Here is a 22,418-nt window from a genome sequence, read left to right on the forward strand (position 1 = left end):
TGTATTAGAGTTTAACGTAGCTTCATGTTAAAGTCAAATAAGATCAAACTGAGGTGTAGATGTTTTAGAGACCTTTGATCTGGTTGTTCCCACCCACCCTCAGCTGAAACAAGGGCCATTACACCAAGTATCCTTGGTGGCCTCTGAGGGGCTTTGGGATTGCCAAATCATAGCTGCTAAAACTTTTCACAAGTGATATTTTGGTATGACCTATATTCTATAGTAAAATTTTAGGTAGTTTTTTTTTTCCTTCCTCACATCAGGAAAAGGTTTACATTCCAAGCCTGTTATCTGAGCTGGGCCTGCCATCAGTGTGACTGAGCTGGGGGCCAAACCTGTTCTCTCCTTGTGACAGCTGCTGTCTCCCTTTCCAGGGTTACTTCATGACAAGCTGGGCTCCTATAATGTGGCCTTTTATCTTGCTGGAATCCCTCCCTTTGTTGGAGGCATTGTGCTCTGTTTAATCCCGTGGATCCATAGTAAGAAGCAAAGTGAGGTCAGTAGAAGCCCTGGAGGGGAGAAGATGGAGAAGATGCTGGAGAACCACAACTCTCTGCTGTCGAGCTCCTCCAGGATCTTCAAAAACCAATCAGACTCTATTATTTAATGCCAGATATACCTCCACCTGACTGGATTTGCTTTTGAAGTTTTCCTTTTATATGAATTGCAAATTTCCTATTTTTTTAAATCATCCTTGAAATAGCACAAATGGGAAATGGAGCCTTTATTTCCACAGGAGCCATTTTCTCTCCCCAGACAGCTTTGATATTCCCAGGAACTGGGAAGAGACTGTTACAGCAAATGTATCTGGAAGTTGAACTCGAGAACTCAAAGCTGTCTTCGTAGCAGGCAGCCGTGAAGCCGTGGATGCTGTGTAGCTGGCCCAGATACATACAGTGGACTTCGAGCTACGTGAAAGGGTAGCAGTTTGGTTCATACCGGAAGTATTTTGTTGGTTGCTTCATTTGGTGTTTTTAGTTCCAGTGTTTTAGTTTCTTCTGCATTTTATAACTTTTTGCAAAATTTAAGCCTGGATCCTAGATAATAACCTAAACCTCAAGTCTGTTAAATGATTTAAGCTATGAAAGTGGGTGATTCTGACATGCTCCAGTGTCATGGGACCTCCTGGGAGCAGAAGCTGAAGCACCCAGAATGTCTGAGATGACGGGTCCTCTCATAGGTCCTCTCATAGGCAGCCCTTGGGTGCGTTTTCTGCTCAACCACGTTCCCTTTGGTCTCTAGTGTGCTTTACTCCAGTAGCCAGAAACACACCAAATTTCTGATTTTGCATAGACAATAAAGTAAAATAGAATGTATAAAAGCTTTCCTGGTAATTTTAACAGGATTTTTCTGACTTCTGGATTTATTGGTACTGTATTGTGAGTGTCTTAATGAGCATATTATCAGTTGGTGCAATGGGCACCGATTGGAGGTATGTTGGACTGTTTTACACATTAGAAAATATCTGATAGAAATCATTGCTTAAATTGACTTATGGAATTAATGAATTTAAAAGGTTAAATATACTTATGAAAAGAAATAATTCCTAAAATTTCCAAATAATTTTAGCAAAACTGTGCATTTGTGTGTACAGTCGTGTGGCGGTGACGGGGAAACTGTGAGAAGCCTGATGGCCAGTGCTGTCCTTGTCTAGACAGAGCTGATGTGCACAGAGCTGATGTGCACAGAGCTGATGTGCACAGAGCTGATGTGCACAGAGCTGATGTGCACAGAGCTGATGTGCACAGAGCTGGTGTGCACAGAGCTGGTGTGCACAGAGCTGATGTGCACAGAGCTGATGTGCACAGAGTTGTTGTGCACAGACTGAGCAGAGGCCATGGCCAGTCGATAGGATTTGTTAGCACAGTATTATGTATGTACCTCTTTTTTGACTAAAAAAATCAATGTGGTATTTATCTGCCATGTGCTCCGTATTAATTCCCACCATCCCCTATTTATGTCTAGACTGTAGAAACCAAGGTATTTAGCTTTGAGGACCTAAAATTAAAACCAACGTCAGGCCATGACCCATTACTCATTTATAAAAACAGGAATACATTCCTATGTCTTTAAAATTATATTTTAGACCTTGAAAGATTAAAATGCAAAGTGTATTTAAATCATTAGCCTAGGTGAATATTAAATCATAGTTGAATGTAGCTTGCTTGTTCATGTGAAACATATTATCTTTCCCTAAGCACTTCCAGGATCCTTCCAAGTGATCTGGGAGGTGAGAAATAGCTTCACTATTTCACTACCTGGCTCTCTCCCTTCTGCCATTTCCTCTCTCCATCTAGCTGGGGATGGGGCTACCAGGAGAGAGCGCGGACTTGCACTTGGTGGGGGAGGCGGAGGGCAGAGGAAGTGAGGCTGCCACCTGGAAGCTGCAGATCCAGTGGCTTTCCCACCTGCCACCGTGGAAGTAACAGCCTACATGCTAAGTGTACAATTTCTTCTAAGGGGGTTTGAATAACTGTAATTTATTTATTATTTATTTATCATGACATGGAGTCTAAGTAGATCAGATTGGCCTTCAACTCTATTTTGTTGCTTCAGACTTGTGTAGGAATCGCTGGGGTGTGCTGGCATGTGCGGCAGTAATTTTGATCATGAAGGTATAAGCTTACAAGGCTATACATGCAGCTGTTTTCTTTTTAAGGCAAAGTCTCACCAAGGAGCCTAAACTGGCCTGGAGCTCACTATGTAGCCCAGACTGGCTCAAACTCACAGAGCTCCTTTAAGTTTTTGGAAACAGTCTTGATGTGTGGCCCAGGAGGAACTGGAACTTGGGAGGAATCACAGGTGTGTGTTTCCGTGCCCAGCTTCAGCTTACTACTGCACCTGCTGTTTTTCTGTTTTAAATTGAAGGGTCTTTGGCAATTTGTTTGCAAAAGGTTCTCTTTCAGGAGGTATGTATGTATGTGTGTATGTATATGTGCACACCACACACACACACACACTGGTTTTTCCAGACAAAGTTTTCTTTGGGTAGCCTTTGCTGTCCGGGAACCCCCTCTGTAGAGCAGGCTGGTCTCAATCTCCTAGAGATCTGCCTGTCTTTGCCTCCCAAGGGCTGGGATTAAAGGCGTGCTGGGATTACACTCCCTGGCTCAGGAGGAAAAATATCTTAACCATATTGCCCTTTCTTTCTTGTTTTAGAGAAGGTTTTACCATGTAACCCTGGCTGGCCTGGAACTCACAGAGATCATCTGCCTCTGACTCCACTGCTGGGTTTAATGCTGTGCCCTCTATGGCTTCTGTCTCCTTGAGCGTTGAGTTCAGGCACATGGGGTTAACACAGGGGAGAGGCGCTTTCCCAAGCGGCACAGGGAACATGACATGACTCTGTCTTGCTGGAGGTTTACAGATACTTTCACCAAGTCTAACAGTAGCATAGATGTTAGCCAGAAGTTCCCAACCTAATTTCTCTTTCTAAATAAATCTAACTATAGGTATCTTTCCGTTTCAGCGAGTTCTGGAGGCAGAATGCCTTGTAGTCATGAAGCAGATTGTACGTAATAGGGACTCTCAGCACAAAATAATTTTGAGAAGCCATGTTAGAGCTGGGAAGCCACCAGGAGCCTGGGAATGGCAATTGTTCTAACGTATGTAATGTTTTCAGCATATAAGTAACTTCAGACAACTTGTTAAATTACTTTTAAAGATTTATTTCATGTATGTATGTGTTTGTATAGGTAGCCACAGAGGCCAGAATGGGGCATCCTATCCCTTGGAGCTAGAGTTCGGGTGTTGTGAGTAGCTGGGATCTGAACTCCAGTCCTCTGGTGGAGTAGTGAATGCTCCCCCCCTCCAAAAACTGCACCTGGGCCAGTGTCCACAAACCTCAGTTCCCTTGCTTGTGATCAGCAGTGTTGGGCTCCTGCCTGGTGCTCCTAGAACCATGTATATGACAATGTCAGGCTCACCAAAAATGTCACCAAGAAGTGCATGGAGGTCCCAGTCCATGAACTTCTGTAAGCAGGATTCAGACAACTGAAGGTCATGGGGGTTAGTGTAGTCCTGTTTTCTTTCACAGATTTGCCTCAACTGTTTCCTAAGAATGAGAAAAAAAACCCTCAATGCCAATGTTGTCTTTTTAGTTAGAAAGTCCATGCATTCCCAGCTGTGTCTGCTGGGTTCCCTGTTAATTATCATGAGTTATGTGTGCAAGGAGGGCTGGGGTCTTACTGATCATATTCCAGAGTTCCTCCCACAGCAGCTTCTGATGTAGTGATTAACTAGGGGAGCCAAAGAACCGACAGTTGTATAGGTACTGTATCACGTGCAATAGTTCTGCATTTCATCAGCTTCTCCCATCAGATTATTCCAACTTGAAAGTTATAGCTCCAACAGACAGACCTTTGCAGTATTGAGAAAAAGATTGTCTGTTTAAGTATCGCTTACTGTTTCTTCTTACTGTTTCTACTTATTTTATCTTAATGTCTATCTGAAAAATTTAATTATTTTATATATTTTGAAAGTTCAAACTCTTAGCAAAACCAAATATTCCAAACGTACCTAGTGCTCCATGTGAGCATGCCTCTCCTGCCCTCTCTCCTCCTCTCTCTGCTCCCTTTTCACTCTCAACCATCTCCCCCCTCCTCCTGTCTCTCTTCCTCTCCTACACCGGGTGCCAGCTTTCCCATAGATATATAAATATAGCTAACTGTGTGAATATGTCATGCTTGGATTGACCAGCATGGATATGGATATTTTCCTAGTTTTGAGAAATTCTGCTTCTTTTAAAGTAATATACTTTATAATTGATTTTTTTAAAAATGTGATTTATATATTTCATACACAGATAACCAAAACCTTTTTAAATGAAGAGTGCTTTGTAATTTGGAGAATGCAGTCATTTTACTATGGGGAAATGTGATTCTCTCAGTAAATGCAATAAAAGTTTTAGCAAATTCCTGTAAGACCTTGTGATTGTATTTATGGAATTCCTGGGGCAGGGGACTTAACTGAGATGAACAGTCTGTGTTTCATGCTGTATGTTTTCCTAGTGTGTTTGGATATTGCCATTTCCCAGGGAAGGGAAGGGAAGGCCTCGACATGGTCTAAAAGCTAAAAGTCCTCAGTGAAGAGGCTATGCCCAGGATTTTGCCCATGCTAAGCAATGCTCTGTCCCTGGCTGCATCCAGCCCCAGCACTTATTTCAGCAAGTAGTATGTGGCCCTGTGGATCAATATTTTACCTGTGAATCAGTCTTCCAGAACTCCAAACCTCTCCGGTTCTCATGGCTTCAGGCCACTCCTTTGGTGTGGGAGAATTATCTGTATTCTGTCAATCATGTATTTTAGTAAAACGCTGATTGGGTAGGCAGGAAGTATAGGTGGGAAAACCAGACAGGAAGTAGGGGTGATGCAAGGAGAACAGGAGAATTCTGGGAAGCAGAAAGCTCTCTCCACCATTCCTGCCCAGACCACCGAAGAAGCAACATGTGAGCTGACAGCTGAAAAAAAGGTACCAAGCCATATGGCTAACATAGATGAGATAATGGGTTAATATAAGCTATAAGAGTTAACAAGAAACCTGAGCTAATGGGCCAATCAGTTTATAATCTTATGGAGTCCTGTGTGTGATTTTCTTGGGGACTTGCCGGTTGTGGGGTACTGGACAGGACAGAAACCCCAACATGCTGGCCCCTCCTTCTACACTCCTTTCCTGTATCCTACCCATCTTCTGAGGATTGGGATTGCGCCAGGACCTAGCTTTTGACACACAGATCCCTTGGAGGTTGGGCTATTTTGAGACAGGTTCTCCCTGTGGTGCTCATGGGTCCCAGCTCTCAATCTCTTGCCTCAGCTTCCCAAGTACTGGGATTACAAACAGGTGCCCTCATGCGCGGTCAGACACCTCTGTTTTGAACTCCTCCATACCCTCCTAGCCTCAGTTTCTAACTGTATGCTGACATAGCCCCTCTTCCTTGACTCCCCTAGTCTTGTGTTTCCCACCTTAATGACTCAGTAACAGGGCTTAATCCGTTTATGCCAAACTGAGCTTGTTTGTTTCAGTTCATGGAGACTTTAGAGTTGTATGGACTCATCACCTGCACAGCCATGTTTCTCTCATATCCACTAACAAACACCGGCAGGTCCTGCTGGCACCGTCCCTAACATATCCAGAATTTCTCCCCTCCCACATGGAGACAAGTCATCATTTATGTGTTTCTCTGCCCAGTAGTTTTTTTTTTTTTTTTGCTGTCTGGAAGGCCGGAAAACTATGATAACCAGGGAATATTCTACCATTGAATTGCTTGAATTAGGAAATATTTTTAAGCAAGAAATGAGAGTGTGTCACAGCCTGGTGAGTGAGGCTGTGACACGGGCCAGGAAGAATCCATGTGGGTGCTGTGGACACAGGAAAGCAGTAGCCCATTCCTCCTTGAGACAAAGGCTGCGTCATTAGAGGTGACGTGAGGGAAACCAGACACTAATGGACTGGCTTGTGAAAGCCATTAAAGGGCGTTTGGTCCATCACAGCTGAGATCATCACAAATATTATGGACTGGGGGGTGGGGGACACAGAGGAAAGACAGGTTTTTTTCTATCAAAAGCGGTCAGCCTGTCAAGGACCAATATTTCATAAATATCCTCCACCTTATAGGATTTTTATATAAAGGAGACCAAATCTTTTACTCTCCTGAACTTGGCAAGACTCCTGTTTATCAAGGGTCTGCATTCTAGAACTCAGTCATAGCAGCCAATCTCTTCCCATTTTTCTTCAGAGCGTTTTCCAAATTAACCAATCAGGAGCAGACTGTGAGGGTGAGCCTCAGCCAATGAGAAAGGGTCAGACTCCTTAAGGGAGTCTTTTAGACAGAGGCCTTCTTGGCTGTGTGTACTGCTTGCTTGCCTGGTGTGGGCCATGATGCCCCCTTTGTACAAAAATAATTGTCCTGCCATTGTTTTGTTTACTTTCTTTGTAAAAATTCCTCAGTGAATGGGGCGTGAAAGCAGCAGCATTCAAAGCTCAGTTTACTGCCAGATAAGACGGTTTACAGGGTGGAGAAGAAAGATGCTGGCTCAGCAGAGACCCTGGACTGGTGTCAATCCCACTTGTCAAGAATAAGACCATTACCACAATTTTTGAGCCAAATTTGAAGCAAGTTTTAATTAAATACAAAAAATCAGGATGACGGACTCTGGCTCATTCCTGGGTTCCCAGAAAATGACAATCAGTCACGTTTTGCAGAGGCTTGAAAAGGCTACGTTTTTCCCAACTGGTCCAGTCAGGGGCAAGCATATATCCTGACGTCTTTCCTGCCCACATACTTCCTGTCTACCTGTGATAAGCCCATCTGGTGCAGTCGGGGCAAATGAACTTGTTTAAGGGAGCAAACATATATGGCTTGCTGTCTGCCATAACGAACAGCCTCCAGCTTCTCAGAAAATCCCTGTCCTTGGGCAAGGGGCTTGCAGGTTAGAAGTATTTCACTTTGTGTTTTACTCTCAGGCATTGAAGGTGTACCTCCAAGTGTTCAAATGCAAGAGCATACCTTGCTGGCAGCCAAACTCTGTAAGAGTCACCCTGTTGGGTATTGGTTTAAACACACGTGGGGGGTCATGGAGGGAAGCTAAGACTTGGCACTGTATGGCGGGGCTAGAGTTCCTACAGCGAGCCCAGTTGCAATGGGGAACCTTAGCAGTTGTGGAGATGCCGGTGCCCAGGGACAATCAGCAGAAACACCAGTCACCATGCAATGGAGGCAGCTGGGACCAAGATGGCAGGCTGCGTATGCTGCTGAGGGTGGGCCGGATGTGACCCAAGCTCCTTGGGAAATCTCAAAAAGACTGTGAATACATCCCAGATGTTGAATGCTGAATTATTTGCATGTTGGAATTTGGTTTGGCCTTGTGCAGATTTTGGTTGTGCCCTGTATTTTCCCTCTTGAAATAAAAAAGTTTCTTTAGATATTGTAGGAGCACACAGTTGAGAGATTTTAAACTTCTTTAAAGGGAAATTTCGGAGTTCCACAAAAATTTAAATAAAAAAACCTAGATATCTTAAGAAACAGTTTTTAAAAATATTTAAACTTACAAGGCTATGCAACATTTTAGATTTATAAGTTATTTTATTACGATGTCTTTATTAATATGTAATCTTTTGGGGGGTTGGTGTTGAGACAGGGTTTCTCTGTAGCTTTGGAGCCTGTCCTGGAACTCGCTCTCTAGATCAGTCTGGCCTCGAACTCACAGAGATCCACCTGTCTCTGCTTTCTGATTAAAGGATGTACCACCACCCATCTTTAATATGTAATCTTGATAAGTACGAAATAAAAGGCTAAAATTAGGGCCACAGCTATGAGTATCCTAGAAACTGGGGTATTCCTACCTTGAGATGCAGTATAATAGTAGACCTACTTACATAGGTCTATTCAGGCTAACAGACTGGTGTATGAATGTCTAACCTCCCCATCTTTACTAACTTTGTTAAGCTCTAACTATTTTGATAAACTGAGTCAGACAAGAAACTGATATTCTGTAATGCACTATGAAAGGACCAGAAAAGTAAAGTTGCCTGTCTCCCTATGGACTATGGTCAAGATATAAAGTTTTATTTTAGTACTAAAAGAACTTCAACTCAGAAACTTATTTCTTTTAAGGCTCAGAGATAAAGCTGTAAAATCCTAATCTTGAAAGGATTACTACCTTACTATAAACTGTTAAAGATAATTAAGACATGCAAGTGTCCAGTTCTAATGTAGTGGGGAGGGACTTGGTCTTGCCCCAACTTAATGTGCCAGACTTCGATGACTCTCCATGGGACGTTAGAATGAACAGTTCTTCTGTTTCTTAGGTAAACGTTACAGTGAATGGTTGCTTATAGAAGTACTTTGACTTTGAAGAGTCATAGTGGAAAATGGTAAAAAAAAAAAAATCTTTGGGGAAAACAGTAATGTTTCCCATGATTTGTAGAATTGCTTTCTGAAGGTGCATTGCGGCCTTTGAATGACTTTGGTCACAGAGGCCTTTGGCACACTTGAGGCTCTTAGATTATTATGTATTGTAAATGAAACACAATAAAGGACTGAAGTCATGAGGATATATAGCAAGACACATAGATAAGTAGGACCTAAGTTTGAGGAACTACTTACCCAAAAACCAGCTTCGTGAAACTATCAATAAATATGCCTTTGTATGACTGTTGGGGTTCAGTTCATCAGAGGCTGGACCTTCCTGTTGGGACCGTTTGGAGTCCTGGCCTCCAGCTGCTCTCCCCCGCTAGTGACCTTTTCTTGCCCTTTTGATTTGAGCTTCTGAGAGCTGTGCCAAAGTTGTTGGCCAACCCTGCTTCCTGAGCATGCATTGCCCCGGCCTTGACCGAGGATCAGGCGATGAGGTCTTCACCTGTTGACCCACCTGGCTGGGTTAGCTATAAACACCTGTTGGTCCATCTGGCTGTGTTAGGTATAAAACTTCCATGGTACTGTTCAATAAAGAGTTTCTTCTACCAGCAGCTTGAGAGGTGTGTGCGTGTTCAATCCTGGCGTCCTTCGCTCCGTTTAGGTCCCAGGCCATGCAGGTGCAGCAAGGGGAGGTCCCACCGAGATAAGGAACTAGGGAATGCTGAGAGGTCGCCCTCGGGAATGGTGAGGGCGGGTTGAAGAATGGTATGTGTATTTTCACCCCCAGAGATGCTCTGAGGGACGCCCTCTGAAACAGGAGGCAGGAGGGTGAATTGAAAGGCTTCAAGAAGGAAAAGAGTAAAAAAGAGTAGAGAGTAAAAGAGTACAAAAAAAATAAAAAGAGTAAAAACAGTACAAAAAGAATGAAAACATGACAGAGTATAGCCCCAGAGATGGAGGAAAAGAGTAAGTTTAAAAGACAGTCAGATTAAAAGGAGTACCCCCAAGAATGCAGCACCCTCACTCAGCAGGAAGCAGCCAGACAGCCAGACACACTGGCGATGCCCAAATTCCCTAAAAGTTTGTCAAGGAAAAGAAAACTAGGAGAAAAAAGGGGGGGTGAGATATTGGGAGCTATGAACCCCCAGATCCTGAATTTCTGGTAAACAACTTGTAATGCTTACAGCTGCTCTGAACACAAGACCCTCAGGAGTCCCTGATGGCAGGGGATTGGTTTCTGGTGAGTTTGGTTGGGGCATGGCTACCAGTTAAGAATCCCCATATAAGCTGCCCCTGGACACAATAAAGGGGGCTTTCTTGTTTCAAGAATGACCCGTGTCTCAGTCTGTGTGTCTTTGTGTGTTTCAATCTCCAGCCCTTTGCCCGGTTCGTGAACTGTAGGGTAGCACATAGAGCGCAGACGGGCGTGTGCACTGCTGATGTAGGAGGTCCTTCTGTTTACGTGTTGCTATTATTGGTTAATCAATAAAGAAACTGCTTGGCCTGATAGGGCAGAACTTAGGTAGTCAGAGAAGACAGAACTGAATTCTGGGAGGAAGGAAGCAGAGTCAGGGAGAGACACCTTGAAGCCGCCAGAGACAGACGTGCTGACTCTTCCCTGGTAGGCCACTGCCACGTGGTGATACAGATTAATAGAAATGAGTTAAATCAAGATGTGAGACTTAGCCAATAAGAGGCTAGAGATAACGAGCCAAGCAGTAATTTAATGAATACAGTTTCTGTGTGATTATTTTGGGTGTAAGCTAGCCAGGGTGGCTGGGACAAAGGGCCCCACTCTTCTTGTAACATGCTACACCTTCCTGCTGTCACACAGACCTCAAAATTTCATTTTGAGATGACCTCCTTCTTCCACCAACCCACACAGCACAAACACCCCAACGGTCTGAATGTGGGCCAAGGGATCTGGGGGGAGGGTGATGAAGACAGGAGGAAGATAAGAGGGTGCTGGGGAGAGTAAACACAACGCACTACTCTGTACTATACATGTGTGGAATTGTCAGAGAACAAATTCAGTCATTTTTAAACAGAAGGTTAAGGAAACTAGAGTTATTTAATTTTGAGGTAAAACCACTACTGTGTCAAGTAGTAAGCTTACCACTAGGACAGTGCATGGAGTTGCCCAAGATCTGCATTAACTTTGGTGAGGGAGGGAACAGAGTGAGACAGGGAGAGCTGACAGTCTGGGAAAGGAGATGGGGAGAAACAAAGTCATCAAGGGAAGACCCCAACATCAAAGGGCAGGTCCAATGGAAATGACAGAGAGGGAAACAGGGAATGGGAAACTTTAGCAAGAAAAGGGAAGGCTGGATTTTAAGATTTTGAAGTCAAGCCTTTTGCCGGAGATGATGTTTCGAGTGTGGGTGTTAAGCCTGTGGAGATGAAGTTGTGTGACAGTGGCATGGATACTGAACCTCAGACCAAAGCCACTGACTGGAGCAGTGGCTGGTGCCCAGGAATGATCTGGGAGGTCCACGGGCAGCTGTGACATGCACAGACAGAAGCTGGTAGAGACTCCCAGCTCCTGAGTGACTGCGGGGGCATGCGGGGGGCGGAGGGAGGAGGGCTTTGGAGTATGAGAGTGAGCGCCTGTCTTTGGATGGACTCAAAAAGACAGCTGACTCTGAAAAAGAATTTTTAAAACCCAGAATTTTAACTTTTTATGTTTATCTATAAGAGACTGAGAACTTTAATACTAATTGGCACTATGAGTTATAATTCTCAAGTTAGGTTTTATGAATGAATACATTAGAATTATTCTGCTTTTCCATAAAAAATTGTTTTATCCTGCTTAGGATCATTAACAGTTGTAATTTTTCTTTTCCTGATTTCTCCAGTGGTCTGTATGGCCAGCATAATCAGGTATGTAAATATCTATTGGATTAAATGGCATCACAGATTACAAAAATTTCCCCTTTTTAGTGTAACTAACCATAAATAATGCCTTGTTCTGTAGTTAGAATTCAGCTAATAATAAGCAACCCTTGACAGAAGTCAGCAACTGGGTAATCAACAGGAATAGGGTTTTGTTTTTGTTTTCAAACGCAACAACAGCAAAAACCCTTCCTGTCTGGTTCTTGACCAACGATCTTATGAAAGAATGTTCGCAGTTTAAGTCATCAGTGATGTGGAGAGCAAGGAGGTTTTCGGGTGGATAGAACATAGATAGTTGATAAACATACCACATTGTTGGCTTGAGTAAAGCAAATGATGCCCGGTAATGGCACAGCCTCGCAGCTGACATGACTTTACTCAGCAGTCATGGCAATCAGCGTTAGCCTCCAGTCATTTGCGGGAATTCGAGCTGATGTATGTTCGAAACCCCAATTTTGAACCAATACGTGTACCTTGAGCTATTTGACTGTTGACGGGGCCAGTGACTGCTGACTGACCTTTGGCGAGCTGTGGGTTTTCTCTGACTTTATTCTTTCCTGGCACCTAGCTATGGTGACAGCGGAGTGTGGCGAGATTCCCTATTTTTCGAGGAGCCTGTTGCAGAGCAAGTGACTGTAGCCTGAAAGCTGAATAGCAGACCGGGAGGGCTCAGGAGTGGACAGAAGGCAGGGATGCGGTCATGTAAGGACGACCTCCCCTCCTGCACATCCCGGTTCCCTAAAGCTTAGCAGCACGCACTGTTTAGGGGCTGTTGCCAGGCTGCAGCTGCAGCTCAAATTCGGGCGGAGTTCGGTTTCCTAGGCAACCACTATGACTTCCTGGCCGACTCTCCCCATTGGTTGGCCAGAGCCTGAATCTGTCACGGGAACCCAGGCTATTTTGCAAGATGGGGAGTGGAGGTTCTGGGTGGCCAGCTGGGGCCAGGGCTGAAGTCCAGCCTCCGCAGGAGGTCTTGAGTAGGGACGGTCCCTGGGGGAAGGTGGAGCCTGGAGGAGCCCAGCGCAGAGCCCCGGAGGGTCCGCCCACAGCAGGAGCTCTCCGCAGCCGCCAAGCTGGAACTGGACCTGAAGACCGGGAGCGCTGGGCCCGAGGCTGGTGCCCAGCGGCTCCACCAGGTGGAGCCCCGGGCGGAGAGCAAGCGGACCAGGAGATGGTTCTCCACCGCGGTCCTTCCTGGGGCTGGTGAGAGCTGGGACTGCACCCCTCCCAGAGTGGTGTGCGAACCTCGGGCAAGGGACCTGACCGTCCCAGCTGGACTCTCGCCTTTGCTGCCTGCACGTTGTATGACCTTGAGCATTTTAGTTAATCCGCTGGGGCTTTGGTTTCATCAACTAACACAATTCTAATCATAGAGGGTCACTGTCAAGAGCATGATTGATTTTACCCAAGATGCCCCCACCCGTAAGGTCATCTTTGTAGGCTCCTCTGAGTACTGGGGAGACAGGGTCTGTAGCCACTGCCCTTAATTATTATACAGAAAAACTACTTTGGGCGTGGGATGGGGGGAAATCTTCACTTTCTGGTGGCTTGACTAAATTACACCAAACAGTTGATTATACAGATGGGGAAATAAGAGCAAGAGAAAAAAAAAAAGACATTTTTTTTTTTCTGGACCATACTGCTGGTTAAGTGGGGGAGCTGAGAAGACCTCTTACTCTGCCCACAACCCTCTTCAAATCAACTCCTCCAATGCATAAGTGATTTTCATGAAGTAAAATGAAAGGCTTGAGTGCTTTTTGAAAACCCTTGAGCTACCCATCAATCAATATTTGCTGCAAATCACTGCCCTCTCCATCGTTTGCTTCATGATTGTGATGGAGGGGACTTGGGAGGGTCAGTAGTCTGAGGAGTCATTCACTCTCTCCTAGACTTCCCTAGCCACACCCATTTCTTAGATTGTACTGATGAGGAGGGAGAAAGAAATCCCTGTGTACGCTTACTCAGCACGCACTAGGTGGTCGTGAGTCCTTTGGAGACATGAAGCGCTTTTCCTCTTGTATGAGCAACTTACTATGAACCTGGTCTCATGCTGGTCCTTAGTCCTGGACCAAATGAGCCTATGTAAGGCGCACTCTTGCCTGTGGAGCAGAGTGGTGCATTTAGAATCAATAGCTCTTGAAATGTTGTTCAGGATATTTGATCGTACTGTGATACTCCACGACTCTTAATAAAGTTAACCTTGAATCAGGACAGAGTCAACGACTAGCTGACGAGAGTTAACCCTTGAGATTTTGGAGGACTCAGAATACAATACAATAGAGAGGCACGGGAAAGAGTAGGGAGGGGCTTAGAAAGATTTGGGGGCCCTTTTGATCTGGGAAGTGTGGAGAGGGTCAGAAGATGTAAGTCACAAAACAATCCCACACCAGTTTGGAATTATGATTAATAAAAGGGTTATTTATTTAAAGAGAAAACTTACAGATCACTGTCCTAGACAACAGCCCTCTGTGTGACCAGAAACAGAGTCTAGTAGCTAAAGTGGAGCCCGAAGCGAGAGAGAGAGAGAGAGAGAGAGAGAGAGAGAGAGAGAGAGAGAAGGCTACTGCTGCTTTTTAAAGCGAAAGAGACCATGTCCAAGTGGGCTGGTATCTTAAAGGCTATTGACTGAAGAAGTGAAAGGAGCTCCCACAGCACCTCCCCCTTTTGTTTAACTAGGAGAGTTCCAAACCCGATACAAAACAATATTAACTAGGAACAGATATCAAATATAAGATTAGAATTACAATCAGCATAAACAATATTAAGCAAGGAACATATGCTAAATGTTTTAATAAACATTCTATCCTAAAGAGTCTAGGTCTTGTATTGGAAATGGCTTGACTAGATCATAAGAGGACGGTAACTATGACTATCTAATCTTCAACCCCATCGAAGGCCTGAGAAGGGAGATAATATTACTTGAGCAGGCAGGATGTACAATCAAGTAGCTTCCAAAGCAAGCAATATATGACAGAGACAATTAGCAACCTGAGCAATCACCCAAAGTCTCATTTTGTAATGCTGAAGCAACCAACTTTGGCTATGGCCTAGCATAATTGACAGACCATTTGCAGAGGCAGGAAATTTTTCAAAACTGTTTTATCCTGTCTTGACAAGATTTGATAGTCCTGCTTATTCATTTCCTGATATCATGTAACTTGTCAGTGGTTGAGGCATTGTCAGTTCCTTGCCCAAAGGCCAGTTCTGCCAAGAAGAAAACAAGCTCCAAGTGGAGTGTCTGGTGCTCAACATTCTCTCAGGAATAGATCAGTGCTGTCAGAAGCAGTCATGTCTCATGTAAACAGAACCCCAAATTATTTAAATGCCATGTTCCACAGATCCTTGAAGAGGTTGAAGATTACCTATCTAGACAGAATACAATCTCTATGTATCTAAAGAACCTAATTGACCTAACTGTATGTACAGCAAGCATGAACTAGCTACGCTAGTATCTTTCATGGCAAGATTCCAAAACTACTGTATAAAATGCATTGTAAAATAAATAACTTGCTGCTTGCAGGGGACCAGTTTGTTTCTTAGCATCCAGGCCAGGATGTTCACAACCACCAGTAACTCCAGCTTTGTGATTGGATGCCTTGTGCCTCTGTGGGCCCTGTACATCCCCTCTCCATAGCACATACACACACACATAATTAAGAAATAAAGCATACATTTAAAAAAATGACAAGCACTCAATTGATTCCTTGAAATTAACAATATTAGAAAAAATCTCCCTGGATTTGTAAGATTTGATTCCTTAGTTTTGCTTTTATCTTCCAGAGGGAGAAAAACATCTTACAAATTGACTTCTTTTGTCATTTTGTGGTTCCTTGATGACAAAGAAAAGTCTAAACAAATTATGCTTCCTATTTCCTGGCTTAATAAAAAGCTAAAAGAAAATTTCTTCCTTCCTTCCTTCCTTCCTTCCTTCCTTCCTTCCTTCCTTCTCCCCCCCCCTCCTGCTCCCCCTTTGCTTTGTGACAACAATCTCTATCCCAGGGTAGTCCTGAACTCATTCTGATAAGGGACCTTGAAGTACTAATCCTCCTGAACTCAACTCCAAGGTGCTGGGATAATGGGTATGTGTCATCATGTTCAGTTTATTTCTGCAACATGAGGGCTGGGCTGCTTGTTGGGGTTTCTGTCCCACCCAGCCATTTTAGACCCAGAGAAAATCACACAGAGATCTCTGTAAGTTATAAAACTGATTGGCCCATTAGCTCAGGCTACTTATTAGCTCTTGTAGCTTATATTAACCCATTATTCTTATCTATGTTAGCCACATGGCTCAGCACCTTTCTCAGTGGGGCAGGTCACATCTTACTTCTTCGGTGATCTGGGCTAAACTGTGGAGAGGAAATTTCCTGCTTCCCAGAATTCTCCTGTTTTTATCACCCCGCCTCTACTTCCTATCTGGTTGACCCGCCTATACTTTCTGCCTGGCCAATCAGTGTTTATTTAAAACATGATTGGCAGAATACAAACAATTTTCCCACACTACTTCCTCTTCTTCTTCTTCTTCTTCTTCTTCTTCTTCTTCTTCTTCTTCTTCTTCTTCTTCTTCTTTTTAAACGAAGGAAAATATCCATAGTCCATTTTTTGGGAATGTGGGCATAGTATTCCAGGATACTTCTGGCTGGTTGGGGGTGATGATAATCTAATGGGGACCTAAAGAAAATTTAGAGTTATGATCAAGCCCTGACTGGAGTATCCTGTGAGGCTTGATCATCTCAGGCAGCATCTTGAATCTGTTTTGGATGTAGAACTCAGACATCTGGGCCATCTGTTTCTACCGGAGATTTCTCAGGTGGTCTTCCTTGATCAAACCTGATTTTTCTTAACACAGAATGAATCCACAGCCTCTCATTTCCTGTGGAAACAAAAGCAAAATCTCTTCTCCCAATATACCTTTTGACTTCAATTTTAAAGTCTATGTATTTTTAAAATACCTATCTTGGATTAATTTAGCAGCATTTGTAAGCAAGTGTCTTTTAGCAGCTGTTGTTCCTTCCTCAGCATTCAAACAATTTAAAGAGAGCATAATAACATACAGTATCAAGATTCTCTGTGTATTTTTTTTATCTTTACGTGGGTTTATTTTAACCTCTATTTTTTAATTATTATTTTTAACTTTTGGCTTTTCTGTATTCTGACACAGAGCTGTAACTTGTCTTGACGGGAGACACTCCCCTAATAATTGAACAGCACTTGTGAGGGCGGGGATGTAACTTCTGGTATCCTTCTTCACAAACGTGAAATTGTTTAGGCACCTCCAGCAGCTCCTATATCCCAAATCCATCTCAAGCAGTGGGAGCTGAAGAAGGTTCTCGGTAACAGAACTGCAGCTCCACAGAATGAAACAGCGGTGCTGTCGAGTGAGCTGAGAGTGGACCACTGGCTCAGCAGTCAGGGAATCCCTCTCAGGAAGCAGATTAGCTCCTTGCTGCTCTCTAATGGTGGTGACCCTGAGCTCCTCATTTTATCCGTTGGTCTGGTGACAGAAGCCATATGAGCTTAGACAACTAATGAATATGACGCCTGAAAGCCTTCAGAGGGCAGACTGGGCGTTCACCATACTGAATGGTTACAGACCGTGCTATCTGTTCCCATGGATACATCCCGTGCCCCTTCCTTCCCCTGGAAAGTCTCCTTAATGAGTGCAGGCGCCTGTCTGGAGGAACCGCGATATCATCATGGGGGCGCTGGGTTGAGAACTGGACCTGCATCTTCGCCTGAGCTGCACCCCAGTCCTTCAGGCATCTTTTAATAAAGCCACACTTTGTGCCGCTGTAAAAGCAAAGGAAAGGAGTTAGGCAGAACAATTTGTCCATCAACATACTCACGTCCCAAACAGGGAAAGAGGAAGGCTATAACTCTAAATTTGTCCACTAATTTATGTGAAATATTAATGTCCTCACTCATCTTTCAGAGTGGCTTCTGACTCCTCTGAGCATCTGATTGGTAGTAAGATTCACCTTCCCCTAATTTTAAGCGTTCGACTGTACAGACGAAACACCCAGGAACCCTGTTAGAAGCTTCTTCACCTGAAACTAATTTCTCTCCTACTATTTCAGGGCCGGCGCTAACTTTGCATATTGACTGCTCTGGCCTCTGATTATCAGGTTTGGGAAATTCCAAGGAATCCTGTGGACAAGGCAGGAAATAACAGGCCAAACTACAAGATCCAACCAGGCGGGAGGCTGAAAGCGGCAGAGAACTATCCACAGACTTAGGATGCACCCTTGGTGGTAGAGAGTCTGAGCGGGAGTCAGATTTGCTCACCCATCAGGAAGTTTATAGCCTTAAACAAGGTCTGATGGGAAACACCATGTGATCCTCTTTGGCACCCTGTAGGGGTACAGACTTCTAGTGGAAATGGACCTTACTGTGTAATCGTAAACGCGCTTATGCTTATACACGCAGAGGTAATTCTCAGCTTGTAGGGGCGCACACGCAGATAACTGCAAATCCCACATCAGGTTCCTCCTTTTTATTTAATTTCTCTTTTGTGAGTGAGTGTTTGCCCACTTGTATCTATGTGCACCACATTCATGCTAGGTGCCCATGGAGACCGGAAGAGCTCGAGTGAGAGACCCTGTGAGTCACCACGTGGGTGCTGGGAACCGAGCCCAGGTCCACTGCAAGAGCAGCCACTGCTCCTCACTGCCGAGCCCTCTTTCCAGCCCCGTTTCCTAATTTTGCTAGTGGCTAGGTCGTTAGCTGAAAAGCTCGTGTCGAGGAGAGGGGTGTGATGACAGCTCACTGGGAACTGATCTGGGAGCACGTAGCTCCTAATCCCCGCCTTGCTCTGGTTTCTTGCTCCACTTTAGCCTTTGCTGTAGCCATACATTATGGTCCCAGATATCTCCTGCTGTATTTTTTTTTTAATTGTTGCTGCATTTTAAGATACAGCTATCCTAGTCAGCAGCGGCAACTCTGCAGCTAACAGCAGTGGTTCAGTCACAAGAGCTGCTGCCTGAGGAGATTCGGTTCCCTCAGGCACCGACTCTTTCAAAGTTACAAAGGGAATTTACCTAAATCTCTGTCTCTCTAAGAGCTCAAGATTTAAAGGTTGAGGTAGAACCCTGCTCCCCAGAGAGCCTGAGTAACAAGCAGCTCACCCCAAGGCTCCCAAGAAGTTCTCCTCACCTCTCCTTAAAAACCCATGCAGTAGTGGCGCATGCATTTAATCCCAGCACTAGGGAAGGAGAGGCAGGCAGATCTCCGCGAGTTCAAGCCCAGGCTGCTCTACAACAGCTAGCTCCAGGATAGGCTCCAAAGCTACAGAGAAACCCTGTCTTGGAAAACAAAACCTTTTCTACTTGACTCCTGTCTACAACTTCCTTTCAGTTAGTTGCTGGCTCAGTCTCCTTTTCTCTTGGGAATGTGGATGTTGTGATCTCTAGACCGCTTCCTGCTGAATGTGGGAGAAGTATTTTTAGGGTCCCAGAGAAAAAGTTTGAGATAACAGCCAAGTCCTGGGGAGACCAGTTGTAGCCTTTGATGGTCTTCCAGGCGATAACACCTGTCATGTTTTAGGAGGTCTCCCTGAACAAACCAGATCCATGTCAACCTGTGGAGACAAAAGCAAAACCTCTTCCCCAAAGCATTTTTGATTTCCATTTGACAAATACATTTTTTGAATTTTTTAAAGTGAAGGAATTTTGAAAATATTTAGGCTGGCTTATTTCAACAGTTCCTCTTTCAGTTCCAGGTCTCTCAGCAGCCGTCCTTTGCTTTTCAGCAATCAAAAATTTCAAAATCAACACAATCCTGTACAGAATCCAGACTCCCTGTGTGTTTGCCATCTTTATGTGGCTTTTTTCTTTTACATTATTTTTGCTATCTCTTTAAAGTCTTTATTATTTTTAATCGATTTATTTCTATGACTGTCTCTACCCATTTTTTTTCTCTCTTAAGCCCACACACACTGTAAACCGCCCTGGAACCTGGTTAGAAGTTTTCCTCCATCTGAACCTCTTTCACTGCGTATCTTTTAGCCTTTTTTTGTCCACACGAGGAAACAGCTACACCTGGATCCCTCATCCACTCTTGTGCTGGGTCATGAAAGCCAAGCCTCGAGCTTGCAGCCAGGTTGGAGGTAGGTGACCAAGAACTTCATTAAACCTTCCTAGCTATGAAAGCCAGTACCTGCGTTGCCACAAGTGAGTTTTACTTAACTTGCCAGGTCTAGTTTCTATTTAGTGCTGCCAGCTGAACAGTAGTGCCTCTTAAAGAAGTCATATACTTTTTAAAAAAAATTTTCAGTTTTCTCAGGCCCTACATGGAAATTTGGGTCTAAGTTGCATGCCAAAAATATTTGGCTGTCTTTTACTCTTTCTTGGCTTTTTTTTGGTGGGTCTTTATGGGGGGGACACCACTCAGCTCTCAAATGAGTCACACAGAGTCTTCTTTCTTATAATTGCCCGGCCTTATCTTGGCTTGTTTCTTGCCAGATTTTCTTAACTTAAATTATCTCAAGTACCTTTTACCTCTGGGCGTTCATCTTTCTCTATTTCTGTATACCTTTCTTTACTACTTTTTCCATGACTTGCTGTGTAGCTGGATGACTGGCCCCTGATGTCCTCCTCCTTCTCTGGTTACTTCTCCTCATTTCTCCTTCTCTTTATTCTCTCTGCCTGCCAGCCCCACCTGTGCTTGCTCCTGCCTTGCTATTGGCCATTCAGATTTTTAGTAGGACTATCAGGTATTTTAGACAGGCAAAGAATCACAGCTTCACAGAGTTAAAGACAGCATAAACAAAAGTCACACACCTTAAAATAATATTCTCCAACAATTTCTCTCAAAGGAAAGGGGAAAAACTGGGATACCAGGTATTTGAGAGAAAGAAAAAAAAATGACAAGGCTTTTGGAATGACGGAGAAACTCCATTATCTTAACAGAGTGACCCATCATTATAATGGTGTCTGCTTTCTGGGGATAAATGTCCCTGACCTCCTTTTCCTTAAGGTGTCCAGCACAGGCACAATTGGAGTAGACAGGATCTGTCCCTCCCAGCTAAGAGATACAGATAGAAGGCTGACATTCAGAGAGAAAATCCTGGAATTCTGTGAGTTTCTATCAGAAGGGGTGCAACCGTTTTAAAAGAGATGATTTATTACTCATGTTGTGTGTGCATGCCTTAGGTGTGCATCATGTGTGTACAGATGCCCACAGAGTCCAGAAGAGGCAGTCAGCTTTCCAGGAACCGGAGTTCTTGTGTGGGTGCTGGAACTGAACCTAGGTCCTCTGCAAGGGCAGCAAGCACTTAACCACTAAACCTCTCCAGTCCCTAGGATACGCCCTTGAAGGGTTTATTCACAAGGTCTCACTCTGTGCTCTCCAGTAGGAAGAATCCAGTGTCGACCAATGGGAACACCCAGGCTGAGCCATCCAGCTGGTTCAAGACCGTGCCCTAATGCCGCTGTGCAGTGGAACAAGCCCGGCTGTTGCTGAGAGTTCTCTGTGGATGCCCCATAAGGAGAGCATCTTTTCCTTTAGAGACAGGGCTTCACACAGCCCAGGCCTGGCTTCAAGTTCACTGTGTAGTCAACAATGACATTCAACTTCTGATCCTCCTACCTCTACCTCCCAATGCTAAGATTCTAGGCCTGGATCATCACACCCAGTTTATGACAATTAAATTTGCTAATTATCACAACCATATAGAGCTCCAGCCTTTCTGTATGGGAAAAGCTTGTACCAGGAAGTAATCTCTGTGGGTGAATCCATCCACAAGGGTTTAAAGCATGAAGTTTCTGGGAACATATCACTTAAGGCTTTTATTGTCTCCACCAAAATTAAGGGATTGACAAAGCAAACATTGGTTAGGAGCCTTATTTCCTAGCCATCCTCTGATGCTCGGTTACGTTCGGGGTCGTTTCAGCTCTACACGCTGAGTCTTGGAATGCAGAGTTCTTGCTGGTGCTAACTTTAAAGACTCAGCGGGCACCAGGCAGACATCCAAGCTGCCCCTGGGACCGTGCTTGGCAAAGGATTTCCATCACCTTAAACATCAGTTTTGTTTTTCCACTTAGGTGCCTAAAATTGTTCATTAACTAGATTATGGAAGGTAATTAGACTTGGATCACTCTTGTGGAGCTCGTTCAAACCGCATAGCTTAACAATTTCTCCACTGGCTACTTAGCATGAAAATCTGCCAAGTCATTTCCTTGGTACTTATTTCTTCTTGTGCTTGCTGCTTGCTGGGTTAAACATCAGCTTGATGTTTCTGAGCCACTGGTTTCTTCATTAGAAATCGAGAATTCCTACCCAGGCCAATGGAGCGACCTTAAAGCTGCAGAATCCTGTACTTGGCAGAGTCTCTGCCCTTGAATGCCAAACTGAGGGTGGCTTGGTAAAGACCCCCAAACAATTAACTGTGGGTGACAAGACCTCAAGTGGCCAAAGACCTGGGGAGAGTTAAAATGGTGATGCACTTGGCGAGAAAAGTCGTCTGTGTTCCTGACCTGCAGCTTTTATGAAGTGGATCTTGTGTTGCCCGTGTTGACCAAAACCCATGCTCTGTTTGATCCTCCTGCCGTCCTCCTGACATCCTGGACTGACTCTTGCATGTAACACTTACAGATAATAATTAGGATTTAGGATTATTATTGATGATGTTCTACTAGAATTGGTATTTTTATGTTATATAATTTCTGAGACACATTAG

At 44.2% G+C, this 22,418-nt stretch overlaps 1 protein-coding gene across 1 annotated transcript in view; it reads left to right on the plus strand.

Moving 5' to 3' along the window:
- The window catches only part of Slc16a10 (solute carrier family 16 member 10), a 91,340-nt gene extending 86,418 nt beyond the window's left edge, over positions 1-4,922 (plus strand). Inside the window, exon 6 of the mRNA XM_048425547.3 lies at positions 375-4,922. Within this exon, the coding sequence (XP_048281504.3) occupies positions 375-607 (233 nt within the window). The 3' untranslated portion in view covers positions 608-4,922. The remainder of the gene's footprint in view (positions 1-374) is intronic.
- The last annotated feature ends 17,496 nt before the right edge of the window (positions 4,923-22,418 follow it).

Source organism: Myodes glareolus, chromosome 1 (assembly GCF_982192425.1).
Source record: "Myodes glareolus chromosome 1, mMyoGla1.1, whole genome shotgun sequence".
Classification (NCBI taxonomy): Eukaryota; Metazoa; Chordata; class Mammalia; order Rodentia; family Cricetidae; genus Myodes; species Myodes glareolus.